The sequence below is a fragment of the Ylistrum balloti genome, unplaced genomic scaffold (assembly GCF_031769215.1).
Source record: "Ylistrum balloti isolate Yb309-2 unplaced genomic scaffold, AGI_CSIRO_Ybal_v1 Utg370746, whole genome shotgun sequence".
Taxonomy (NCBI): Eukaryota; Metazoa; Mollusca; class Bivalvia; order Pectinida; family Pectinidae; genus Ylistrum; species Ylistrum balloti.
Genome location: NW_026782439.1, coordinates 1 through 25,541, shown reverse-complemented (window position 1 = coordinate 25,541; position 25,541 = coordinate 1). Strand labels below are relative to the sequence as shown.

The 25,541-nt window shown below is 36.5% G+C and overlaps 2 protein-coding genes across 2 annotated transcripts in view; one reads left to right on the top strand and one right to left on the bottom strand.

The window, feature by feature from the left end:
* Positions 1-25,368, top strand: part of LOC132558034 (bridge-like lipid transfer protein family member 3B) — a gene marked incomplete at its 3' end in the record, with an annotated part of 71,611 nt that extends 46,243 nt beyond the window's left edge. The window contains exons 11-15 of the mRNA XM_060222556.1: positions 19,910-20,016; positions 21,166-21,234; positions 21,779-22,937; positions 24,394-24,980; positions 25,212-25,368. Coding sequence (XP_060078539.1) covers positions 19,910-20,016; positions 21,166-21,234; positions 21,779-22,937; positions 24,394-24,980; positions 25,212-25,368 — 2,079 coding nt within the window. The remainder of the gene's footprint in view (positions 1-19,909; positions 20,017-21,165; positions 21,235-21,778; positions 22,938-24,393; positions 24,981-25,211) is intronic.
* Positions 9,913-10,830, bottom strand: LOC132558032 (protein trapped in endoderm-1-like). The gene has a single exon (XM_060222553.1). It carries the CDS (start codon positions 10,828-10,830, stop codon positions 9,913-9,915), a length of 918 nt encoding a protein of 305 aa, XP_060078536.1.
* Positions 25,369-25,541: the final 173 nt, after the last annotated feature.

Here is a 25,541-nt window from a genome sequence, read left to right as displayed (position 1 = left end):
GTTTTAGAACTAAGTGCAGGTCCCCGGGGCCAGAAGGCTGTAGCTACGATCAATGTCCACAGAGGTCTCTCGCATCATATCTGGAACAGATAGATAAACTCTACTTAGTTATCATTAAAGATTCATCCCTCCACTAGATGTTTCTAAACATCACAGCATCCTGCTGTGCTGTTGGAAAGTTGTCAGGGGATCAAAATTTAATTTTGTCATGTTTTGTGCCTTGCTGTAGGTTCATAGCCAAGTATCATATTTATTGTATTTATGTGTTTATTTTGTGCCCTGCTGTAGGTTGATAGACAAGTATCGTATTTATTGTATTTATGTGTTTATTTTGTGCCCTGCTGTAGGTTGATAGACAAGTATCGTATTTATTGTAATTTATGTGTTTATTTTGTGCCCTGCTGTAGGTTCATAGCCAAGTATCATATTTATTTTATTTATGTGTTTATTTTGTGCCCTGCTGTAGGTTGATAGACAAGTATCGTATTTATTGTATTTATGTGTTTATTTTGTGCCCTGCTGTAGGTTCATAGCCAAGTATCATATTTATTGTATTTATGTGTTTATTTTGTGCCCTGCTGTAGGTTGATAGACAAGTATCGTATTTATTGTATTTATGTGTTTATTTTGTGCCCTGCTGTAGGTTGATAGACAAGTATCGTATTTATTGTAATTTATGTGTTTATTTTGTGCCCTGCTGTAGGTTCATAGCCAAGTATCATATTTATTTTATTTATGTGTTTATTTTGTGCCCTGCTGTAGGTTGATAGACAAGTATCGTATTTATTGTAATTTATGTGTTTATTTTGTGCCCTGCTGTAGGTTGATAGACAAGTATCGTATTTATTGTATTTATGTGTTTATTTTGTGCCCTGCTGTAGGTTGATAGACAAATACAGTATTTATTGTATTTATGCGTTTATTTTGTGCCCTGCTGTAGGTTGATAGACAAGTATCATATTTATTGTATTTATGCGTTTATTTTGTGCCCTGCTGTAGGTTGATAGTTGTATTTATGTGTTTATTTTGTGCCCTGCTGTAGGTTGATAGACAACTATCGTATTTATTGTGTTTATGTGTTTATTTTGTGCCCTGCTGTAGGTTGATAGACAACTATCGTATTTATTGTGTTTATGTGTTTATTTTGTGCCCTGCTGTAGGTTGATAGACAACTATCGTATTTATTGTGTTTATGCGTTTATTGTATTTATGCGTTTATTTTGTGCCCTGCTGTAGGTTGATAGACAAGTATCATATTTATTGTATTTATGCGTTTATTTTGTGCCCTGCTGTAGGTTGATAGACAAGTATCGTATTTATTGTGTTTATGTGTTTATTTTGTGCCCTGCTGTAGGTTGATAGACAAGTATCGTATTTATTGTATTAATGTGTTTATTTTGTGCCCTGCTGTAGGTTGATAGACAAATACAGTATTTATTGAAATAATTGAAATAAAACTAATGCATGTAATGTCATGGTTCACCGACTCATTGCTATACGACTAATTTGCACTTATAACATCATGGTTCACTGACTCAATTGTACCATCTGGAAATAAGCATTATGGTACATATGAACATTTTTCTAATAACTGCATGAAACGTCGTGGTTGGATGGCTCGACCAGATCATTACTAATTGATCAGCTAGAGAAATGCTCCTTTGTTATTGTGCTCGTCACCAGTATCAAGGGATTTCTGGCTTCTGATGCTGTCTCTTGATAGCCTTCATTACCAAACAGTCATAATTGATTGTTTGAGAAAATGCACATATTCTAATTTTCTAACAACATGATTGTTAGTGAGAGTGTTTATAGGTATAAAATTCTACAATAGTTAATAAAAGTCATTGCAGCTCCATGTGTTTTGGAGATATAGGATACCAATTGTAACACACCATAGTGATATAATATCTGTTGTACAAATCTAGGAATTATCCTCTTAGCTGTAACTACTTATTATTTAGGAAAGAGAAATTGTCATCAGTATGCAAGCATTGACAAAAGTCTGCAGTATACATACAGTATACAAACAGTATACATACAGTATACATACAGTCTGCAGTATACATACAGTATACAAACAGTATACATACAGTATACATACAGTATACATACAGTGATGAAATATAGGTCTGCAGTATACATACAGTATACATATAGTGATGACATATAGGTCTGCAGTATACATACAGTATACATACAGTGATGAAATATAGGTCTGCAGTATACATACAGTATACATATAGTGATGACATATAGGTCTGCAGTATACATACAGTATACATATAGTGATGACATATAGGTCTGCAGTATACATACAGTATACATATAGTGATGACATATAGATCTGCAGTACATACTGAGTACATACAGTCTACGTAGTGACCTTATACAAGTCAGAAATATAAATGAAGTATGATAAAAAGCCAGTTATGGTATATAATAAATATTGTCATGATCTACAAAAACCTACCCTATTTACTGGTGAATCGGTCCCATTGATAGAAGGTCTCACTAAGAGACAGACTTCTGTGTGGTTCGGCTGAAATCCCTGCAACTCTCTCTCTACAAACACATAAACAGAATCCCTACTATTCTGTCTCTACAAACACAAAAACAGAATCTGCGCAACTCAGTGATATAACCATTGCTGCCACCTCACAAACTGATTATAAATACAATTAATTACACTTGTCTAACTAAATCAGTTGTGCACATTAATTAGTGCTGCTTATAGCCTGGAGCAGCGTTACGACTGATTGAGAGTGTGTGATTGTTCCAGGTTAATAAGTAAAACAGTAGGAGGGCAACAGATGGCCATTAGATATGTATTTTTACCATCCATTTTCTATCAAGCATCAGTGGAATTGTACTAACTACTGATCTACAGACCTGCTTCCTTTTCTCTCCCTTCCTATCTTCTAGCCATTTCCTTTACTTCTCTATTCCAATCCTGACTCATATATCACATTACCTATCCCCCCACCAACTCCATCCCCCTCCCCCCTACACACTCCTTCACACACACCAGATCCTGCCTGTCTGGTCAGTTATTAGAACCTCCTGCAGTGTTGAGGTCTGGTCACCTACCCTCTCCATCTCATTCCTTTTGGTTGGTCATTAGAACCTTCTGCAGTGTTGAATCTCGTGCATGCAGAGACAATTAGTGCTATAAAGAATAGTAACGCTTGTTGATAGTATTTGATATGTGCAGTAGTGTAGTATTTCTATTATGGTAAATGTTCATAAGTTTTGAAGGTATTACAATATATTTAATTCATTGTTTCATTCATTCATCAATACTTACAATTATCAATCATAACAAGCTATCATCCTTTTAGATCATCTACCACACAAGATGACATGCAGGCATTAAACAAAACCTTTGTTTATCCTAAATCAGACAAGATGAGTATATATAGGTAATCGAACCCAGCTGGACCTACCTGTAGTACTCTGTGTTAGGTACAGAGATAAATCTCCAGGTGAACCTACCTGTAGTACTCTGTGTTAGGTTCAGAGATAAATCCCATATTGAACCTACCTGCAGTACGGTACTCTGTGTTAGGTTCAGAGATAAATTCCATATTGAACCTACCTGTAGTATTCTGTGTTAGGTGTAGAGATAAATCCCATATTGAACCTACCTGTAGTATTCTGTGTTAGGTACAGAGATAAATACCATGTTGAACCTCCCTGTAGTATTCTGTGTTAGGTTCAGAGATAAATCCCATGTTGAACCTACCTGTAGTATTCTGTGTTAAGTTCAGAGATACATCCCATGTTGAACCTACCTGTAGTATTCTGTGTTAGGTGAAGAGATAAATCCCATATTGAACCTACCTGTAGTATTCTGTGTTAGGTACAGAGATAAATACCATGTTGAACCTCCCTGTAGTATTCTGTGTTAGGTTCAGAGATAAATCCCATGTTGAACCTACCTGTAGTATTCTGTGTTAGGTTCAGAGATAAATCCCATGTTGAACCTACCTGTAGTATTCTGTGTTAGGTTCAGAGATAAATCCCATGTTGAACCTACCTGTAGTATTCTGTGTTAGGTACAGAGATAAATCCCATGTTGAACCTCCTTGTAGTACTCTGTGTTAGGTTCAGAGATAAATCCCATATTGAACCTACCTGTAGTATTCTGTGTTAGATTCAGAGATAAATCCCCAGTTAAACCTCCCTGTAGTATTCTGTGTTAGGTACAGAGATAAATCCCATGTTGAACCTACCTGTAGTATTCTGTGTTAGGTTCAGAGATAAATCCCATGTTGAACCTACCTGTAGTATTCTGTGTTAGGTACAGAGATAAATCCCCAGTTAAACGTCCTTGTAGTGTTCTGTGTTAGGTTCAGAGATAAATCCCCAGTTAAACGTCCTTGTAGTGTTCTGTGTTAGGTACAGAGATAAATCCCCAGTTAAACCTACCTGTAGTATTCTGTGTTAGGTACAGAGATAAATCCCCAGTTAAACCTCCCTGTAGTATTCTATGTTAGGTACAGAGATAAATCCCCAGTTAAACCTCCCTGTAATACTCTATGTTAGGTACAGAGATAAATCCCCAGTTAAACCTCCCTGTAGTACTCTGTGTTAGGTACAGAGATAAATCCCCAGTTAAACCTCCCTGTAGTACTCTGTGTTAGGTACAGAGATAAATCCCCAGTTAAACCTCCCTGTAGTACTCTGTGTTAGGTTCAGAGATAAATCCCCAGTTAAACCTCCCTTCAATACTCTGTGTTAGGTACAGAGATAAATCCCCAGTTAAACCTCCCTGTAGTACTCTGTGTTAGGTTCAGAGATAAATCCCCAGTTAAACCTCCCTGTAGTACTCTGTGTTAGGTACAGAGATAAATCCCCAGTTAAACGTCCCTGTAGTATTCTGTGTTAGGTTCAGAGATAAATCCCCAGTTAAACCTCCCTGTAGTACTCTGTGTTAGGTACAGAGATAAATCCCCAGTTAAACCTCCCTGTAGTACTCTGTGTTAGGTTCAGAGATAAATCCATGTTGAACCTCCTTGTAGTATTCTGTGTTAGGTACAGAGATAAATCCCCAGTTAAACCTCCCTGTAGTACTCTGTGTTAGGTACAGAGATAAATCCCCAGTTAAACCTACCTGTAGTACTCTGTGTTAGGTTCAGAGATAAATCCCCAGTTAAACCTCCCTGTAGTACTCTGTGTTAGGTTCAGAGATAAATCCCATATTGAACCTACCTGTAGTATTCTGTGTTAGGTACAGAGATAAATCCCCAGTTAAACCTCCCTGTAATACTCTGTGTTAGGTACAGAGATAAATCCCCAGTTAAACCTCCCTGTAGTACTCTGTGTTAGGTACAGAGATAAATCCCCAGTTAAACCTCCCTGTAGTACTCTGTGTTAGGTACAGAGATAAATCCCCAGTTAAACCTCCCTTCAATACTCTGTGTTAGGTACAGAGATAAATCCCATGTTGAACCTCCCTGTAGTACTCTGTGTTAGGTACAGAGATAAATCCCCAGTTGAACCTACCTGTAGCATTCTGTGTTAGGTACAGAGATAAATCCCCAGTTAAACCTCCCTGTAGTACTCTGTGTTAGGTACAGAGATAAATCCCCAGTTAAACCTCCCTGTAGTATTCTGTGTTAGGTACAGAGATAAATCCCCAGTTAAACCTCCCTGTAGTATTCTGTGTTAGGTACAGAGATAAATCCCATGTTGAACCTACCTGTAGTATTCTGTGTTAGGTTCAGAGATAAATCCCATGTTGAACCTACCTGTAGTATTCTGTGTTAGGTACAGAGATAAATCCCCAGTTAAACGTCCTTGTAGTGTTCTGTGTTAGGTTCAGAGATAAATCCCCAGTTAAACCTCCCTGTAATACTCTGTGTTAGGTACAGAGATAAATCCCCAGTTAAACGTCCCTGTAGTATTCTGTAGTATTCTATGTTAGGTACAGAGATAAATCCCCAGTTAAACCTCCCTGTAATACTCTATGTTAGGTACAGAGATAAATCCCCAGTTAAACCTCCCTGTAGTACTCTGTGTTAGGTACAGAGATAAATCCCCAGTTAAACCTCCCTGTAGTACTCTGTGTTAGGTACAGAGATAAATCCCCAGTTAAACCTCCCTGTAGTACTCTGTGTTAGGTTCAGAGATAAATCCCCAGTTAAACCTCCCTGTAATACTCTGTGTTAGGTACAGAGATAAATCCCCAGTTAAACCTCCCTGTAGTACTCTGTGTTAGGTTCAGAGATAAATCCCCAGTTAAACCTCCCTGTAGTACTCTGTGTTAGGTACAGAGATAAATCCCCAGTTAAACCTCCCTGTAGTATTCTGTGTTAGGTTCAGAGATAAATCCCCAGTTAAACCTCCCTGTAGTACTCTGTGTTAGGTACAGAGATAAATCCCCAGTTAAACCTCCCTGTAGTACTCTGTGTTAGGTTCAGAGATAAATCCATGTTGAACCTCCTTGTAGTATTCTGTGTTAGGTACAGAGATAAATCCCCAGTTAAACCTCCCTGTAGTACTCTGTGTTAGGTACAGAGATAAATCCCCAGTTAAACCTACCTGTAGTACTCTGTGTTAGGTTCAGAGATAAATCCCCAGTTAAACCTCCCTGTAGTACTCTGTGTTAGGTTCAGAGATAAATCCCATATTGAACCTACCTGTAGTATTCTGTGTTAGGTACAGAGATAAATCCCCAGTTAAACCTCCCTGTAATACTCTGTGTTAGGTACAGAGATAAATCCCCAGTTAAACCTCCCTGTAGTACTCTGTGTTAGGTACAGAGATAAATCCCCAGTTAAACCTCCCTGTAGTACTCTGTGTTAGGTACAGAGATAAATCCCCAGTTAAACCTCCCTTCAATACTCTGTGTTAGGTACAGAGATAAATCCCATGTTGAACCTCCCTGTAGTACTCTGTGTTAGGTACAGAGATAAATCCCCAGTTGAACCTACCTGTAGCATTCTGTGTTAGGTACAGAGATAAATCCCCAGTTAAACCTCCCTGTAGTACTCTGTGTTAGGTACAGAGATAAATCCCCAGTTAAACCTCCCTGTAGTATTCTGTGTTAGGTACAGAGATAAATCCCCAGTTAAACCTCCCTGTAGTACTCTGTGTTAGGTACAGAGATAAATCCCCAGTTAAACCTCCCTGTAATACTCTGTGTTAGGTACAGAGATAAATCCCCAGTTAAACATACCTGTAGTACGGTACTCTGTGTTAGGTGTAGGTATTATCATGTTAGTTACATTTACTGATAGCTAATCATGAAGTAACATTTCTTATTGTTGTGAAAGCACAAGGAAAATGCACAATCCTGTTGAGATCAGGAATCAAACTCAGATCTCTGGCATATTAATTTACCAGCTCTACCAACTGAACAGTGTGGTTCATAAGCTGAGTGACAGAGTATATATTTAACACTATGTATAAGTCACATTAACCTTCTCTTTTTATACCTGATATATGGTTACTTTTAGTACTGTGTGTAGTCCCTATACTTTACGTACTGTTTGTTAAACTGATAGGCTGACTTAATAGTTTCTCTCTCAATGATAAGTAACTTATTATTAACTTACCTATAACAATATGCTGGGATGCTTCCTCCAAGGGCCTGTCACAAAGAAATGTCACCAGACTTTTCCTGTATCAGATACTGTCAATGTAATAGAGAGCTCTGGTTTGTAGCATATAGCTTTGTCCGCAATGTTATTTTGGTTAGCTATCACAGAGATCAGTTGAGATTTTCCGGGAATGGTTTCCCTGTCATTGTACCATATTAGATCACATCATCTTTTGGGCATACTGATAAATCCTTGATTGTCGAAACAAAATGTCACTTTTCCATTAATCCGTCTAAAATGCTCCAGTCTGTATTTTAAAGAGATAATTTGATTTGATAGTTTTGGTGTGTCTTCATCGGTCAGTTTTCCTGTGTCCCGGTCAGTCTTGGCATGTCTTGGACAGTCCTAGTGTATTCCAGTCAGTCTTGATGTGTTTCGGTCAGTATGATCTTCTGCTCCAATTACCAATAATGTCCCTGAATGCCTTCAGAATTCCTGGAGATATTTTCACTCTCTCACAATGACAGCTAATCACAATAGACAGACAGACCGGCTAATGATGGTCATTCTCACAGAGATTGGCGCATGGACTGCACCTGAGATCATGTGGCGTACTCGTGACGAAGATTCATTACAGATGGTGTTATTGACATAATGTGTTGATGTTTTGTGTGAAAACAGTATGGAAAATGACCACAGTTCTAATGCTTTGTTTTGTAATGATCCATCAATATATAACTATACCCACAGCTGTTTAGAATGCTGTCAATTCAATCAATAAACCATATTCCAATGTAGTTACTATTTACTAAATGAGAAATTGACAAAGGTGCGAGTCCCAAGGGATCCAGCAAGTGGTTGTCAGGGTTTGGGCGGTGAGGGAAGAACCAATCAGATATTACTTTCACTTGGCGGCTGTACCTGTGGAAGTAGACACACTGGTGTGGTGTTGTGTTATAGAATGTAGATGGATTGGAGACGAAGGCAGGGCAGGAAAATCTGTCTCATTTATCACATCTAGTAATGGCTTTCGGTCACATCATTGCCGGAAACATCCGATTTTGTCAAAGAGGAGACATATTACCACCTCAGCCTTGGAAACTAATATAAAACTGCAAAAATTATAATTTTGCTCTTCAATTGATGTTAATAAATCTTGTGACAGATCTATTCAAGATAGCAGTGCATGAAACCATAATCTTACTGAGAGTACAGGCTTAGACATCTTAAAATAAAAAAGTCTCTGCTGATAAAATATTTTGTTTGCAGTTTGACAAGATATCCTTGTGAAACACTTGGTGTCACCTTATATGTTATTATGAGATGGTTCACCTCTGTGACATTACTATTCTTATACTAAGGGGTTAGGGGGTGACAGAGAGTTTAAAGATGATGTTTGGCTTACTGTGGCTTTATGTCTTACTAACAGCCCAGCCATTCAAGGTTATGCCATGTTTGGATGCTTGAGGAAAGCTTGAGAAAAAAAAAAAAACATACTGACCTGTGGCAAGTACTTATCGACAGCTCCACGTAGGTCTCAAAACCACAACCAATAGAGAGCTTCTCAATAAAATTCAAAAGACATCATAAGTATGGTTGTTCTCAATAATTTATTACTTTGCGAAATTTGCAGAATTTCAGTATGTGAGAGTTCCTGGGGCGTATATAGACCAAATATTACTAGTCCTACAGCAGTAGAATTTCAGTATGTGAGAGTTCCTGGGGCGTATATAGACTAAATATTACTAGTCCTACAGCAGTAGAATTTCAGTATGTTAGAGTTCCTGGGGCGTATATAGACTAAATTTCAGTATGTTAAAGTTCCTGGGGCGTGTATAATCTAAATATTACTGGTCCTACAGCAGTAAAATTTCAGTATGTGAGAGTTACTGGGGCGTGTATAATCTAAATATTACTAGTCCTACAGCAGTAAAATTTCAGTTTGTGAGAGTTCCTGGGGCGTATATAGGCGAAATATTACTAGTCCTACAGCAGTAGAATTTCAGTTTGTGAGAGTTCCTGGGGCGTATATAGACCAAATATTACTAGTCCTACAGCAGTAGAATTTCAGTTTGTGAGAGTTCCTGGGGCATATATAGACCAAATATTACTAGTCCTACAGCAGTAGAATTTCAGTTTGTGAGAGTTCCTGGGGCATATATAGACCAAATATTACTAGTCCTACAGCAGTAGAATTTCAGTATGTTAAAGTTCCTGGGGCGTGTATAATCTAAATATTACTGGTCCTACAGCAGTAAAATTTCAGTATGTTAGAGTTCCTGGGGCGTATATAGACTAAATATTACTGGTCCTACAGCAGTAGAATTTCAGTATGTGAGAGTCCTGGTATTGTATAGAAATAATGTTAATTTCTACAGCAGTATACTTTCAGTATGTGGGTGTTTCTTAAGCTGTATACAAGAGCATTTACGACACAATGTGTCCATGCTATGTAGAGGCTGATTATTTCAGCAATGGAATCCTCTTTAGACAGGAAGGAAATGACAAGGAAAGGTATGTACAGCATTGCAAATGTTGTCAATATCAGAATGACTGAGATGACCAAATGTAGCTCTTGCTTATAACGCCGGATAGTAGTGGACATTTCAATAGATTGCTGATTGCTACGACTAGCGTTCACTTTAAACCTGCTGGTCCAGACTTTGTAGATCATGCCGATGTAGCAGACGGTCAGCAATGGCAGACTCACACCTCCAGTAAACAGGATCAGGAAGCTGCCAAACGAATCCTTATTGAAGGGGTGACAGAAAAACCTGTAAGGGTCATACTTAAACTCGCCCCATACCTCCAAGGCAGGGAATATTAGGATAACAGGGTAGATACTCCAGGACATGACAAGCATTATTGCTAGGTTGCATCTACGTTTGTATATTTGTTCGTACTTGTCAAAGTGAACCACAAGTATGTATCGATTCATCGAAACTAAAATGAGGCCAATCACCTCCGTTCCAACAATACAATATGTGAGGAAACCCATGATTTTACAGACGGTGTTATCTACAGGTTCGGACACCATGGAATGGGTAAACGATAGGTAGGAGATGTAAGGCAGTGTAAACACACATGGAATCAGATTCAGAACAATCAGATTCAACACCAATAACATGGCCGCTTCTCGGTGCAAGCGTGTCTTTATGATGGCCAAGATGGTGCTGATGTTTGTGATGCAACCGAGACAAGCTATTGTTGTTGCTATGACATTATGGAGAAGTTTGGTTTCCACGGAAACGTACTCCAATCCTGTGATGTTAGCAGCAGTCATTGGTCCTTGTAGCTGTTATTGTCCAATTACGTTTATGTATTGCAGGGTGATTTTTATAATGCACTATCTACGCACAGAAGGTATAATAAAATCTCACACTGATTATATCACAAATCGAGTAAAACTGCACAGATTTCTTTCTTAATGTCAACTTTCAAAGGTCAGACAAATATATCACAACCATGGAAAGTATTATCATGTGTCTTGGTTTAAGGTTACTAGGTTGATTAATCTTAACATCTTGATGCTGTTTTCCCTTGTTAATCTTAATGCAGGTAAATGGGATTAGGATTTTTTCCTCTACCAGGTACCTTGATGTTGTTGCCTGTTAGAGACTGCTATTCTGTTGTCAGTATTATACTATTTCATCTCAATAAATCACATTATGTTATTCCATCATGTCATGGAATAGTCTTAATTCATCATGTCACAATATTATCTTCTGTCTCATCATAAGATTATTGGAATCCATCACATCATGATAATCACGAACACATCTTAATCCATCACATCATGAACACATCTTAATCCATTGCATCATGAACACATCTTAATCCATTGCATCATGAACACATCTTAATCCATCGCATCATGAACACATCTTAATCCATCACATCATGAACACATCTTAATCCATTGCATCATGAACACATCTTAATCCATTGCATCATGAACACATCTTAACCCATCGCATTACAAGTCATTTAAATAAATCTCATTAAATTTCAAATTTTCATCTTAATCCATCCCATCATGATATTATCTTAATCCATTTCATCATGAAGACATCTTAATTCACTGGCCCACGGAGAGGAAAAGGACACACAGGGAACACAGTTTGTATCCTCTGATATCAATTGTCTTCTGACTTTGGTTTGAAGTTTTCAGAACTCATTCGTGTCCAATTATTCGCAAAAATAAATCAGTCAAATTTGTGTGATCTGGAAAAAAAAACAGATATCATCAGCGCTGAGAGTAATTGTTTACATGTTCATACAGAAGAAATAGTTGAGGAAATACGTCTAGAACAAATTTGACCAATTCTTTTAATTTCTCAATAGTAGGGATTCCCTTGTTTTCATTTGATTATTGTCAATTATATTAAAGTTATAATTATATATCCAATCACAAGGGATGTTTCACGACCTCTTGGCCAATCAAAATTCATGTTTCTTGTCACCTTGTAGCACTGCTTCACATTGATACTAAGTGTCTAGGCAATGGGAGTTTGTTATGATGTTTGTTGGCAAAGATGAAAAGAGGTTCTGTATATGCTCCGTACAAGGATACGACTTTGTCTAAGGTATGCATGGCCACATACGAGACTTAATGAAGCTTTCGTACCAACGCCCAAAATGTAATGGAAAATATAGAGTATTGTCCTAATCCAATTATGGATGTAGGTTTGGTTGTATTCATAAGGTAATTTACTTAATTGAAATATGTGATTTAATAAAGGGTAGAAAAATCTATAGACTTGCTTATGTGATCATGAATATGGATGCAGCTTGATTAATCCTTGGAAATCTAAGTTTGGTAGGATGTTCACACAAACAAACCAGGAACTTCAAACAAAAGCAAGTGATGTTGAGTTTATAGAAAAAATGTCATAGCTTTATGTATCAGTATTAATGAGGCGATGTTGATTTCTACTTCGTTTGTGTCTTATGTATCAGTATTAATGAAGCGATGTTTATTTCTACTGTGTTTGTGTCTTAAAGTGCACATCATTATGATGTATACCAATAACATCCTGACTTTATGTCAACATCTCTGAAATCTTGATTGACAGGGAGTGTTTTAAATCTGCAATTGATTTCAGTATCTCGACACAGAGACTTCGTGATATATATAGATCTTACATGTGTTTCAATGTGATATATGATTTAGGAAATAAGTTTTTTTCATTTTAGGAAGTTTTTAGCAAGTTTAAATGAAAACTTATGTCAAGTTTCAGAAATCTAAAATCAATTGAAAACAAATTTTGTAAGATCCATCTAATAAAATGATCAAACATTCAAACAAATATTTAAATGCCAAATTTAAAGTCATTTTTGTGCTATATTTAAGGTTTACAGTGTTACAGCACAAGGCAGTCTTTGAGATTATGACATCATTTTATTATCTAAATGTGATGTCACAATAGCTTTTTTAACATGACTGATAAAATCCCTCTTCTGTGATTGGCTAAGAGGTCACCTACAGGTTTCAACAAAATGTGACATTAACCTGAAATTGGCAAATACCAGAGCGATTATCATCACAATTTGATAATATAACCTAGTCTAAAAATAGTCACAGGGAATTACCATGACAAGAGATGATCATTGTAAAATATCACATGTTTACTATTCACAGTGGTAACACATTCACCTTTCACCTAGACATCTGGGTTATAATTCCCAGTACACACAGGAAGAGGTATATGGTTACCTACTGACCATATGGGTTTTTCCCCTGGGTACTCCGGTTTCCTCCCACTGTAAAACCTCTCGCACGCTTCTATCACAGTCAACAACAGTGATTGATATAAGCTTGTTTTGCAGTTGTTGTAAAATAAATAAAGTTGTGTTTATATAGCAATCGTCTGTGAAGTAACACCCATTGTATAAACTTTAGATATGACAACTTTTGTTGTAATATGTAGCAGAGCTTTGTTGATCGGTTGAAGGTTCTTTTCTAAAGGTTATTTTAACTATGATGTCATAACTCCATGTCGTCATGTGCATCGTGACGTCAGCAAAGAACAAGACATAAAATGAAAATATTGTCAATTCACAACTTATATCAGTCAAATCAGATCATGGTGTTCTAAAATAATTGGAAAAAGTATTTATTAGTAATGCAATAAACAGATTCTAACATTTTTTTCCCATGCTGTATGAAATTTATGAAATTTGTCATGAATTTTTCCTATGAAATGGAAACTCATTCAAGATCCTCTGTATGTTTACTAAAAATAGGGTCTTACATGAATGTGAGTGTGATATCATTACCAAAACCAAAGTTAGATAAATATTTTAGAAAAATGATGATTCAGTAAGTTTAAGATATTCTTTATTACATATCTTTCATTCAAAAGAAACTTTATTAAACAAAATCCTTTCTTTATAAAGAAAAATTTCACAAAGACCAGCCAATTTCCACTTTGTACAGTAAGTTTTTTCCTTGCCAAGACCATGGAGTGGTGTCTTGAATGTGATGTATCTTTGAACAGAACCACATAAATGGCTGACCTGTATTTGTGTTGGAAGCAAAACAGGCATTCTTGAATAGATTGGAAGGACTGACCTATGTCATTCAACATATATGTAAATTTTTGAATGAGTGACCCATGATGCGACCTATATGTAGATTTGTGTCTGCTAAGGAGCTGACTACATCTGTCACATGAAGTGTTTAAAACAACATGGGCATGAAACAGAGAATGTTAGTGATCTGACCCTGCTAATGTATAGGTGATTGATGTTAGTATCTGAGAACTGTAGACTAGATGGTCCTGTCATTATCTTCTTTACGTAGGTTATTGATGGATCGTTTCATGAATATTCTTTTCTAAGGACGTGTAAACAACTACTGTGTTATATACTGAGAAACCATATATTTTTGTGGGACTCAAATTTGTGGTTTGCAAAAAATATATTTTTATTGGCACTAGATTTCATATTAATTCTTCCCAACAAATCCACTAGTTCTCTTATCATGTTAACGTTTATCTGTTCATCATTTCATGGACAAATAAATTTATGGATTTACAGTACTTAAATTCAACAGGAAAAAAATCTTTCACAAAAATTTATGATTTTGCAGTAATGCTGGTTATTATTATTTTTTTATTAGTATTAATTTTTAAAGATGACTAAACATGAAGAAACATCATCAGCTCCAGTGTTTGAAGAATAGAAATCTTATGTCATAAGCTCCATTTTCTGATTTTCTGTAAAAAATCTCTTGTGCTACAACCTATCCTACGTGCTACCCTGAGACAGGGCCTCCACTCTATGTGAGCAGGGCAGTTGTTCTTACCCATAGTTGTGTTAAAAAAATCACATCCACACAATGCACAGCCACCAGACATTGTTAAAACTACTTCTCCTGCACAGAAAGTCTGATCTTAACAAGACATCTGCAAGTGGGTATGATCACATATGTAATTCTTGGCCACCAGGCTGTTATTATGTCGTCTGAACAGAAAGACATTCTATCATAGAATTTTAACTAAATAGTTCTATTGTGGTCTACAGATGGCCGTACTCAAATTCTGATCTTTGCAACATTCAAGATGGCCATCATCGCAGCAATATTTGAAACAATCACTTCTTAAACAAAAGAAAGACTCTGGTAGCATCCTGATGATGTCATGACCAATAGTTGACAAGACAAGTTTCCAAAGAACATTTCAACAAAGACTTTTCAGATTTCATTATATAGCGGTTCTGAAACTGATTGACATCAACAATGTTCTTAATGAATAATTTAAATCACATTGACTATGAAATATTTCTCATATTAAAGAATGATACGGTGTATGTAACAAATATCACTAGGATTTGGTGGTAAACCACATAATCTTACCCAGAATGACCTGGTTGATAAAGATACAAATAAACTCAGATCTGCCATTGTATGCCATAATGTTAAACTTTCAACCATTATTTTACAGTACGCTTGTTCAAGATTTGTCTCTGTATTTCACATTTTAACTTACCTTTATTCCTAGATTTTGGTTTGTAAACGTCTTTCTTTTACTGAAAGTTTTCCATGTTAGACTGTGTGGTAAATGGCATTATACTGAAATCAGACCAATTTTGATTCCCTAACATTATATGTTTGACCACAATATTTCTGATGCTCTGAATTTGTAATGTAGGTGATAAATGAACAGATTGTTGGCACTTTTCTAGATGAAAATGTGTTTTTTATTGAAACAATGTTTCTGGTTGGCATGACACTGATAGCAGTATTTATTAATGAGCACACATACAACATACCCCTGGGTTCTGTAAATATAAATATACAGAGCATTTAACACCAAATCACCTGTATAGTAAAGTGTCAATCATCCCCAGATCACTGATTGTGTCCCTCTACAGTATGTTGTCAGTTGTCCCCAGATCACTGATTGTGTCCCTCTACAGTAGGTTGTCCATCATCCCCAGATCACTGATTGTGTCCCTCTACAGTTGGTTGCCCATCGTCCCCAGATCACTGATTGTGTCCCTCTACAGTAGGTTGTCCATCGTCCCCAGATCACTGATTGTGTCCCTCTACAGTAGGTTGCCCATGGTCCCCAGATCACTGATTGTGTTCCTCTACAGTAGGTTGTTAGTCGTGGCCCCCTGATCACTGATTGTGTTCCTCTACAGTAGGTTGTTAGTCGTGGCCCCCTGATCACTGATTGATGAATTGATTTATAAATATAACAGGATAAAAACTGAAGTATAGATTGGTTTGTGTTTTATTAGGACAGGTCAGCAGATCGAGGTCCAATTTCTATGGAACAGGTTTGTGTACCAGTATTAATATCAATAGTGTGGTCTCATTAACAGCTCTGGGACAGATATTTAACTGACAACATTTTAACTTTGTAGTGATAAACTTCCTCCTAGTTCAGTGTGTCTGCTTAACTTCATTTCGTTACCTAATTTGTCTGTCTATCCCCTTTCTCCTTTTCTACTTTGTTTGTCTGTCTATCCCCTTCCTCCTTTTCTACTTCGTCTGTCTATCCCCTTCCTCATTCTCTGCTTTGTCTGTCTATCACCTTCCTCCTTTTCTACTTTGTCTGTCTATCACCTTCCTCCTTTTCTACTTTGTCTGTCTATCACCTTTCTCCTTTTCTACTTTGTCTATCACCTTTCTCCTTTTCTACTTTGTCTGTCTATCCCCTTCCTCCTACTCTGCTTTGTCTGTCTATCACCTTCCTCCTTTTCTACTTTGTCTGTCTATCCCCTTCCTCCTACTCTGCTTTGTCAGTCTATCACCTTTCTCCTTTTCTACTTTGTCTGTCTATCCCCTTCCTCCTTCTCTGCTTTGTCTGTCTATTGCCTTCTTCCTTTTCTACTGTGTCTTTCTATCCCACTTCTTCCTTCCCTATTTTGTCTTTTTATCCCACTTCTTCCTTCCCTACTTTGTCTGTCTCTTTATCTCCCTCCCTCATCCTCCTCCCTAATAGCCCATTACCATCACGCTACAATTGTTTACTCACTAACCCCCTCTCCCCCCCCCCCCCCCTGTCCTCATCCCTTTCTTTATCTTCCTCTTCTATCCCAATCACCCCATTGGTCTGTAGTATCTCTTGACATGGTTAGTCTGGGAATTCTCTGGACCTAAGGTCTATTGGCCGACAGTTTTTACCTGGCACAGTCAACCTGGGAATTCTCATAGCCTGAGATCTATTGGCCGACAGCTTTACTTGACACAGTCAGCTTGGGAATTCTCTGGACCTAAGGTCTATTGGCCCACAGCCTTAACAATTATGGTCAGTCCGGGAATTCTCTTGACCTTAGGACTGTTGACCAATATTCATGACTAAGGAACTCTAGCCTTCACATACTTTCATTATATAAATTCTGTTTTCATTCTCTTGTTCATTACTAAGGCTTCAGATTTCAATTTTGTCTAATTTGATAAACATACTTATCAAGTTTATAGTTTTTGATCTTGATGAGTTTAATTGCATTAATTCTTATACTGAAAGTTAAAACATTGTCTCTCGGGCTTTCCTTGACTTTGTGTGATTCTGTATAATTAACTCTTTCAAGGTCCTATAATCTATTCTGATATTCAATTTTGTGCTGAATTCCCTGATCTTCCATAGTTTCCATGCTAACAGATGACAAAACTTATCAATTTAGAAGTGCATCTAGCCACATATCTCCCTGGGGAGGATATTTCTGCTGATTTGTAGATCATTAATATGAAATCCGTAAAAGTTAATTCTCAAAAGTAATGAAGTATACAAATGAGCTGTCTTATTCTGAAATAAAGAGCTTGTATTGACAAGCTAAGCTGAGTAGTAGAAGTGTTGCGTGATTTGAAAAATATGTAGTTCTGTAGACATCTAATGCATCTTTCCTGTAGCTGACAGTTTGGGAAGATTGGCTGTGACATCCATGTTAATTTTCCCACTCTCCGGTATTATCTAATACTCTTGAGCTTCATGTAAGGGAAAGAAATTTTAAATGCCTTCAACACGCATCAAGTCAGACTTCGACTTTCGTTACGTTACAGGACAACCTATCTGTGGGAAGGCGTGACAAACAGTTTCTCATAATTAAGTGTTGACTTTCTATTACAGTTCTGTTATGAATTAACCAAGTTCTCTGTGATATCAAATTTGGGATTTTTTTGTCAATATAGGAAATGCAGTATTTTAGACTAATTGTCATCATTCATCAATTTCAACATAATTCAACCCTTGATTATATTTGTTTATGGTACAATCCATTAAATGCTCTGTTATTAACATGAGAAATCCATTCTTTAATTATCATGATGAAGGTCTAATATCAAATTTGCACAATGGAATCATGGTTTCTGTGAAAGGGTGCGGTTTTATCAATATTTCAATGGGAAAAGGATGTCTATTTCACAGATATTATTTTAACTGGAACATAATTCATTTCCAGTGTATCAATATTTTCCTGAAAATTGTGAAAATTGGAATCCTGAAAATTGTGAAAATTGTGAAAATTGGAATCCCTTGAAAATAACTTTAACACTATCTAGATATCCTTTCTTACATGATATTTCAAGCATCGAGATATCCAGTTATTTCTTCTAATTTGATATCTTGAATATTCCTCCTAATCTGAAACCTAAGGTATTCAGATATCCCTACTAATCTGACACTTGCAATATCTAGATATCTATTCTGGTTTTACACCTGAAAAATCCAGATCAACCTTCTTATCGGATGCCTGGAATTTCTAGATATAACTTCTAATCTGACATCAAAAATATCTAGATATCCCTTCTAATATGACAACTTGAGAATCCAGAGTTTTCCTGATACCTTTACTGATTTACACCCAGATATCCATTTTAACCAGACACCTGGAATAACCAGATATCCTTTCTTGTTTGACACCAGAAATATTCAGATATCCATTCTTGTTTGACACCAGAAATATTCAGATATCCATTCTTGTTTGACACCAGAAATATTCAGATATCCTTTCTTGTTTGACACCAGAAATATTCAGATATCCTTTCTTGTTTGACACCAGAAATATTCAGATATCCATTCTTGTTTGACACCAGAAATATTCAGATATCCATTCTTGTTTGACACCAGAAATATTCAGATATCCATTCTTGTTTGACACTTAAAATATTAAGATATACTGTTATATCCGACACCTTGAATTTCCAGATATCTCTTCTAATTTGACACCTTGTGTATACAGATGTTTCATTATGTTGTCACCCTAATATATTTCGCAGTAAATATATGGTCAGGTGTATTTTGAGAACAGCCCAGAATTCATTTTTTCAGATAAGTCTGTCTCGAACATACAACTATCAAAAATAATTTCCTAAGGATGACCACGTAATTAAACACAGAATGATCTGTCCTGCTTATAAACACTAAGTAATCAATTGTTCCATCAGATCTAACTAATGTGTGATGCACGATTTAGCCGCAAACTAACAATATAAAAACACGTTAATTTCCACTATCGTTGTATATAAAGCCAGTAATAAAATATGAGACAGGATTACCATTATTTTATGAATTTTTATACTGTTATTTTCCGTTATTGTGATAGTAGTAAATATAAAAACATGTTCTGTATTAGTACCCTGCACTAACCAATACTGCAAGAGTTAGTTCCCCTGTCGGTCAGAGCTGTATTGCCTTACCCTTGAATGGCCATAATGGTGGACGTAAAATCTTTTAGATGATGAATAACATGTATGCACATAACAAAATGGAGCCTGAGGTTGATGTCATTAAAGATATTGTGCTTCATATTTTCTTAGTCCTGAAAGCTTTGAAGCATATTTTCAGATTTTGACTTCATTTGAAACTCCTTTAACTCTATTGTATGTAAAACCAATGTTGTCTTTGTTTCAGTGCCCCATGCTAATCTGTACATGCTTGTAAACCCAATACGTCTCAATCTTGACTACCTGACACTTTTGTGGGTGAATTTCTTCATGCTGAACCTTTCTCAGTCAGTGGTAAGTTCATGTCTTATGTTAATCCTGTTTATGATTATGTTAATCCTGTTGATGACTTATGTTAATTTGCTGATGATTTCTGTTAATCCTATTTATCATTCATGTTAATCCTTTTATGATTTATGTTAATCCTGTTTATGATTATGTTAATCCTGTTGATGATTTCTGTTAATCCTATTTATCATTCATGTTAATCCTTTTATGATTTATGTTAATCCTGTTTATGATTATGTTAATCCTGTTGATGATTTCTGTTAATCCTATTTATCATTCATGTTAATCCTTTTATGATTTATGTTAATCCTGTTTATGATTATGTTAATCCTGTTTATGATTATGTTAATCCTGTTGATGACTTATGTTAATTTGCTGATGATTTCTGTTAATCCTATTTATCATTCATGTTAATCCTTTTATGATTTATGTTAATCCTGTTTATGATTATGTTAATCCTGTTGATGATTTCTGTTAATCCTATTTATCATTCATGTTAATCCTTTTATGATTTATGTTAATCCTGTTTATGATTATGTTAATCCTGTTTATGATTATGTTAATCCTGTTGATGACTTATGTTAATTTGCTGATGATTTCTGTTAATCCTATTTATCATTCATGTTAATCCTTTTATGATTTATGTTAATCCTGTTTATGATTTTTGTTAATCCTATTGATGATTTATCTTAATCCTCTTTATTATTTTACGAAAATTTGATTTAGAGATAGGACGAACCTGGTCAAATAGGTGAAATGGGGCAAATTCTTTAAAATATTTTTATTTATGTAGGAATGCCTGTATTCTGTCCAAATTGGTTCTGAGGCATCCTTGGGTGAAGGGGATCAATTTTATATGAACAATAGTGGAAATAGAGCAAATTCTTAAAAATCGTTCTTTTGATGGAAGGATTTAATTTTGTCAAGATTTGATCTGAAGCATCCTTGGTTGAAGTGAACTTAGTTTTGTATAAATTATGCATCTAACCCCCTTGGGCAGAAGAACTTGACCTAATATTTAGTTTAAATCAATCATTCAGCAAACTAAACCAGGTGAATGATAAAGGCCCTATGGACCTGTTGTTTACATTAATCTGTTTATTATTTATAGTAATGTGTTGATGATCTATTTGTTATTGTTGTTGTGATTTTCAGACACCTGAGATGTTAGATGACACACCAAAACAACACATTGACATCAAGATTGAAGCTCTTATGCCAAGGGTAAGTACATTTGTACTGCAAAATGCTTACATAGGCCACAACCTCTGTCTATAGCTTTCTTTCCTTGCTGTGCCTGTAGACTTCTACCTGATGGCTTTCTAATCAAATTGTGTTTTTACGAAAAGAAATTATCTCAACCTTTATTCAGGGTCAAAAGGATCAAATTTGTTGAAACCTGTAAAAGACTTCTTTTGGTAAACTAAAAATCAGAGAAGCAGAATATTTGGTTGAAATGTGTTTCTAGGTCAAAGCCCAACAAATTTCTAGAACAAAAGAATGACTTTACCTATAATCTAGGTGATAATTGCCACTGTTTAGAGCTGAGTAATTGAAGCTGTTTGTTATGGTAATTGGTTAAAATTGATTGGATGTGCCCACTTTAATTGCCAATGGTGTACATTTCAGTATATTTATGATATTAACACTGATCTATATTTGGTGAATATTGAATACCAGGTGAGCGATGCAGGCCATTTGGGTCACTTGTTAAGCTTTAGAGTCATTTAGGTAAGACAAATAATTCTGTGAAATTTTTATGTCGTAGGTGATTGTGTCAGCAGAAAGGAAGGTGGAAAACCAGCCTGATCGGCCAGAGGGAGTCCAACTGCAAGTGTCCAAACTCTGTGTCACTAATACCCACGTGGAGGAACAGACAGGGCGGGCAGACTTGGCAGAGGTGTTACGCCACTATACAGAAGGGCATCTGTTTACTTCCTCACAATACCCAAACAACAATAACCCTCTTACAAGCCTTCCCCCTCACTTCAGTACCTTTGCTAGTGGACGAGACAATGCTTATATGCAACGCTATGCCAAAGAGTTAGTAGCTGGTCAATTACCCCAGGGCATGGAGTCACAGGTAGGGCCAGAGGTTATTGCCAAACTCCTGAAAACCAACACACTGAAGCGTAATGCTAGCTTTGATGTGTGGAGTGTGTGTGCAGATCAGGCTTGGCTGGAGTTCGTGGGAGTGCCAGTCTCTAAGTCTCGTCCGATACCTTTCGTTGAATCTGTACCAGTGACTCTCTGGTTCTGTATGCCGTTAGTGATGGATGAAGCAGAAACAAAACTTAAGCAAAATAATCAACTTGATGTTTTGGGAATCAGTGGAAATAGCAGACGAGGGAGTAGCAATGCCGACTCCAATTCCCTGACCTTTGACACGGACCAAGGTAGCCCCGCATCACCACACAGAGACAGACCCTCACGAAGACTACTCAAAGAATATTATTCAACAGACAGTGAGTCCTATGACACCAGTCCCGAGGAATTACCTTCCTCATGTGATAAAACAATGAAATCTTCAAAAAGTGAAGATAAAGGCCAGAGTTTACAGCTGGCCACTTACAACCTTGTTGCAAAGGTTGGTGGTCCAGTGAAGGCCCAAATGAGTCACTCCCAGTTTCTTTTTCTTATGAGACTTTTAGAATCTTTTACAGACTTCCAAACTCAACTGACAGCGGATATAGAATATTTTCTGGGGACATCTACTGTACCCACCACGTTTTCTGTGCCACTTGTAGTTCCAGACATTGAGTTTGTTATGGTGTGCCCCTATGTGGCTGAGTTGCTTCCCTTTACACACAACATACCAACTAGTCCTTCAGGGGCTAGTCTACGGGATGGAGATCTGATCGAGGAGGAAGGTTTAAAAGAAGAAATTTCTCCACAAATTGACATTGACATTGGCCATGTAACAGAAGGTATGTAAAAGTGTTTGAGCTGTAATTAGAGGGCAATTAATCTTTCTTGTACACAAGACAGGGAAATCTCACATGTCACTCAGTGCTTGATTTTTCTTATTAATCTGATCTGTCTGGTACCCTTACCCAATAATTTTTTTTTCTTTTTCCTTTTGGTTTTAAGTGATGTCATTATCGAAATGATGCCAAATTCAATTGAATCTCTTCCGAAGAATTGTAAAGGGAGGTAATCTAATCAAATTGACAAATTAGAAAACAAACTAAATGAGAGGGTTTTTGATGCAATTTAGACAAAATTTTGTATGAGGAATAGAATTTGTTATTTGTATATGTTTGAGTCCTATTTGTCTCAATTTTAAGACGACGTTAACATAATATCTCACTGTTCACTCGGCCTCGATTTTGTTATAGAACATCAGCCTTTGACAGAGATAAGTCAAGCTGTAAGACATACAAGAAAGGGTTCTATTAGTGTTGCTGATGAATATTAAGTATGGGGGAGATATCTATGATAGTATAAATATATTATAGGTATTGTATTAAAATCTGTAAGACATTGAAAATTCATGCATACATCTGTAGCATAAACAAAAATTACGGGGACAATCTATGAAACTTCTAGTAAATGAATCAACCAGAATGATCTTGCTGTTATATTTATGGATTTAGGTCTGCAGAGTATATATGGAATTGGTCTTTAGTTTTTATCATCAGCATGTAACTTTTTAAATTTTGGTCAACTAGTAAAATCATACATGTGTTACCCTAGTTAAATTATATATGTGTCACCTTGGTAAAATTATGTATTTGTTACCTTGGTAAAATTATATATGTGTCACCTTGGTAAGATTATGTATTTGTCACCTTGGTAAAATTATATATGTGTCACCTTGGTAAAATTATGTATTTGTCACCCTGGTAAAATTATCTATGTGTTACCCTGGTTAAATCATATATGTGTTGTCCAGATAAAGTAATTTATTTGCCACTCTGATAGAATTATGTGTCACCCTGGTAAGATTATGTATTGTCCTGGCAAAATTTTATACGTGTTACCCTGGTAAAATTATATTTGTGTCACTCTGGTAGAATTATATATGGGTTGTCCAGATTAAGTTATATATGTGTCACCCTAGTAAAATGATGCATGTGTTACCCTGGTAAAATTGTATTTGAGTTACCCTGATGAAATATTAGTTACAAAATATCTTTTGTAATAGTAGGTTTCCTTCTACATGGTCTGTTGAAAGTAAGCTGAGTAAACAAGAGATCACGGGTTTAAATCCTAGCTTAGGCGTTGAAATTAATAATGACCTATGTTACTTATGGTTCAATATACATTGTTTATCATCTAATTGAGTGTAACATAATGTAAAGTGCAAAAGGGTAATTTCATTGATATATCATGTGTTATATAAATGTTGTGTATGATCATTATTTATTATTGATATTTAAGATGAGGATAGCAGAATCAACGATAATAATGTGGATTCCGGGTCACAGTGTTCCTCCCACACAGCCATCTCGAAGTCCCTCAGTGATTCCAGGATCCAGTGCCACGCGGGAGGGTCAGGAGAGGAAGATCTCTCAAACCCTGGAATGTTTGTATCCGCGCCCATATCTCACTCCAGTCAAGGGCTCGCCAACCCACACCACGATTCTTCATCTGGCTATGACTCCAGTCTTGGATCTCGTGGGTCAGGCTCGCAGCAAATGAAGAAATCCGCAAACAAGGCAGCCGATCAAGTAAAGAAGTCATTTTCGTCTGCACTGTCTGGTATTACAGGTCTCACTGACAAAATTAAGGCAAAAATGGACTCCAACGAAGAAATGGAGGATATTGATTCCATGAGTATTAAAACTGACTTGTCTGATGATGACTTGGACTCTGAAATGTTAAATTTAGAGGAAGCTGAGATGCCTGCGTTTCATCACCCCAATATAGGAGTATCAGAGACAGGCTCATCCACTGATACAGATCTACTGGACGACGTGTCCAGTCTTTATGCTGAGAGTTCAGCCGCAACCAAAGGCAGAGAATTGGTAAGTGAAGGAATGAATCATGATCATCATCATCATCATCATCATCATCATCATCATCATCATCATCATCATCATCATCATCATCATCATCATCAATTAATTCTCTTTAAGTTGATAGCCAGGAAGTCCCAAAAATAAATGTACAGCTACAAAATATCATTACATTCCATCAGAAATCATGTTTATTTATTATATTGATGAACTGAAAATTAACTGAAAGCAATTTTTCAGGTTTCAGTGATCGCATTTCGTATCCATGGTTCTGAGATACTGATGCAGAATGATGGCAGCGATACGGCCATTCGTATCCAGGCACGTCACCTCAGCACCAACCAACCTGGTAACATGTATTACGAGGACTTCTACAACAAATTTACCTCACCACAAGGTCAGTACAATTATTAATCTCCGTCTCACCTGAACATCAGGTCAGTACAACTGTTTATCTCCCTAACACCAGGTCAGTACAACTGTTTATCTCCCTAACACCAGGTCAGTACAACTGTTTATCTCCCTTACACCAGGCCAGTAAACACCAGGCTGTTTCTCTCACCAAACACC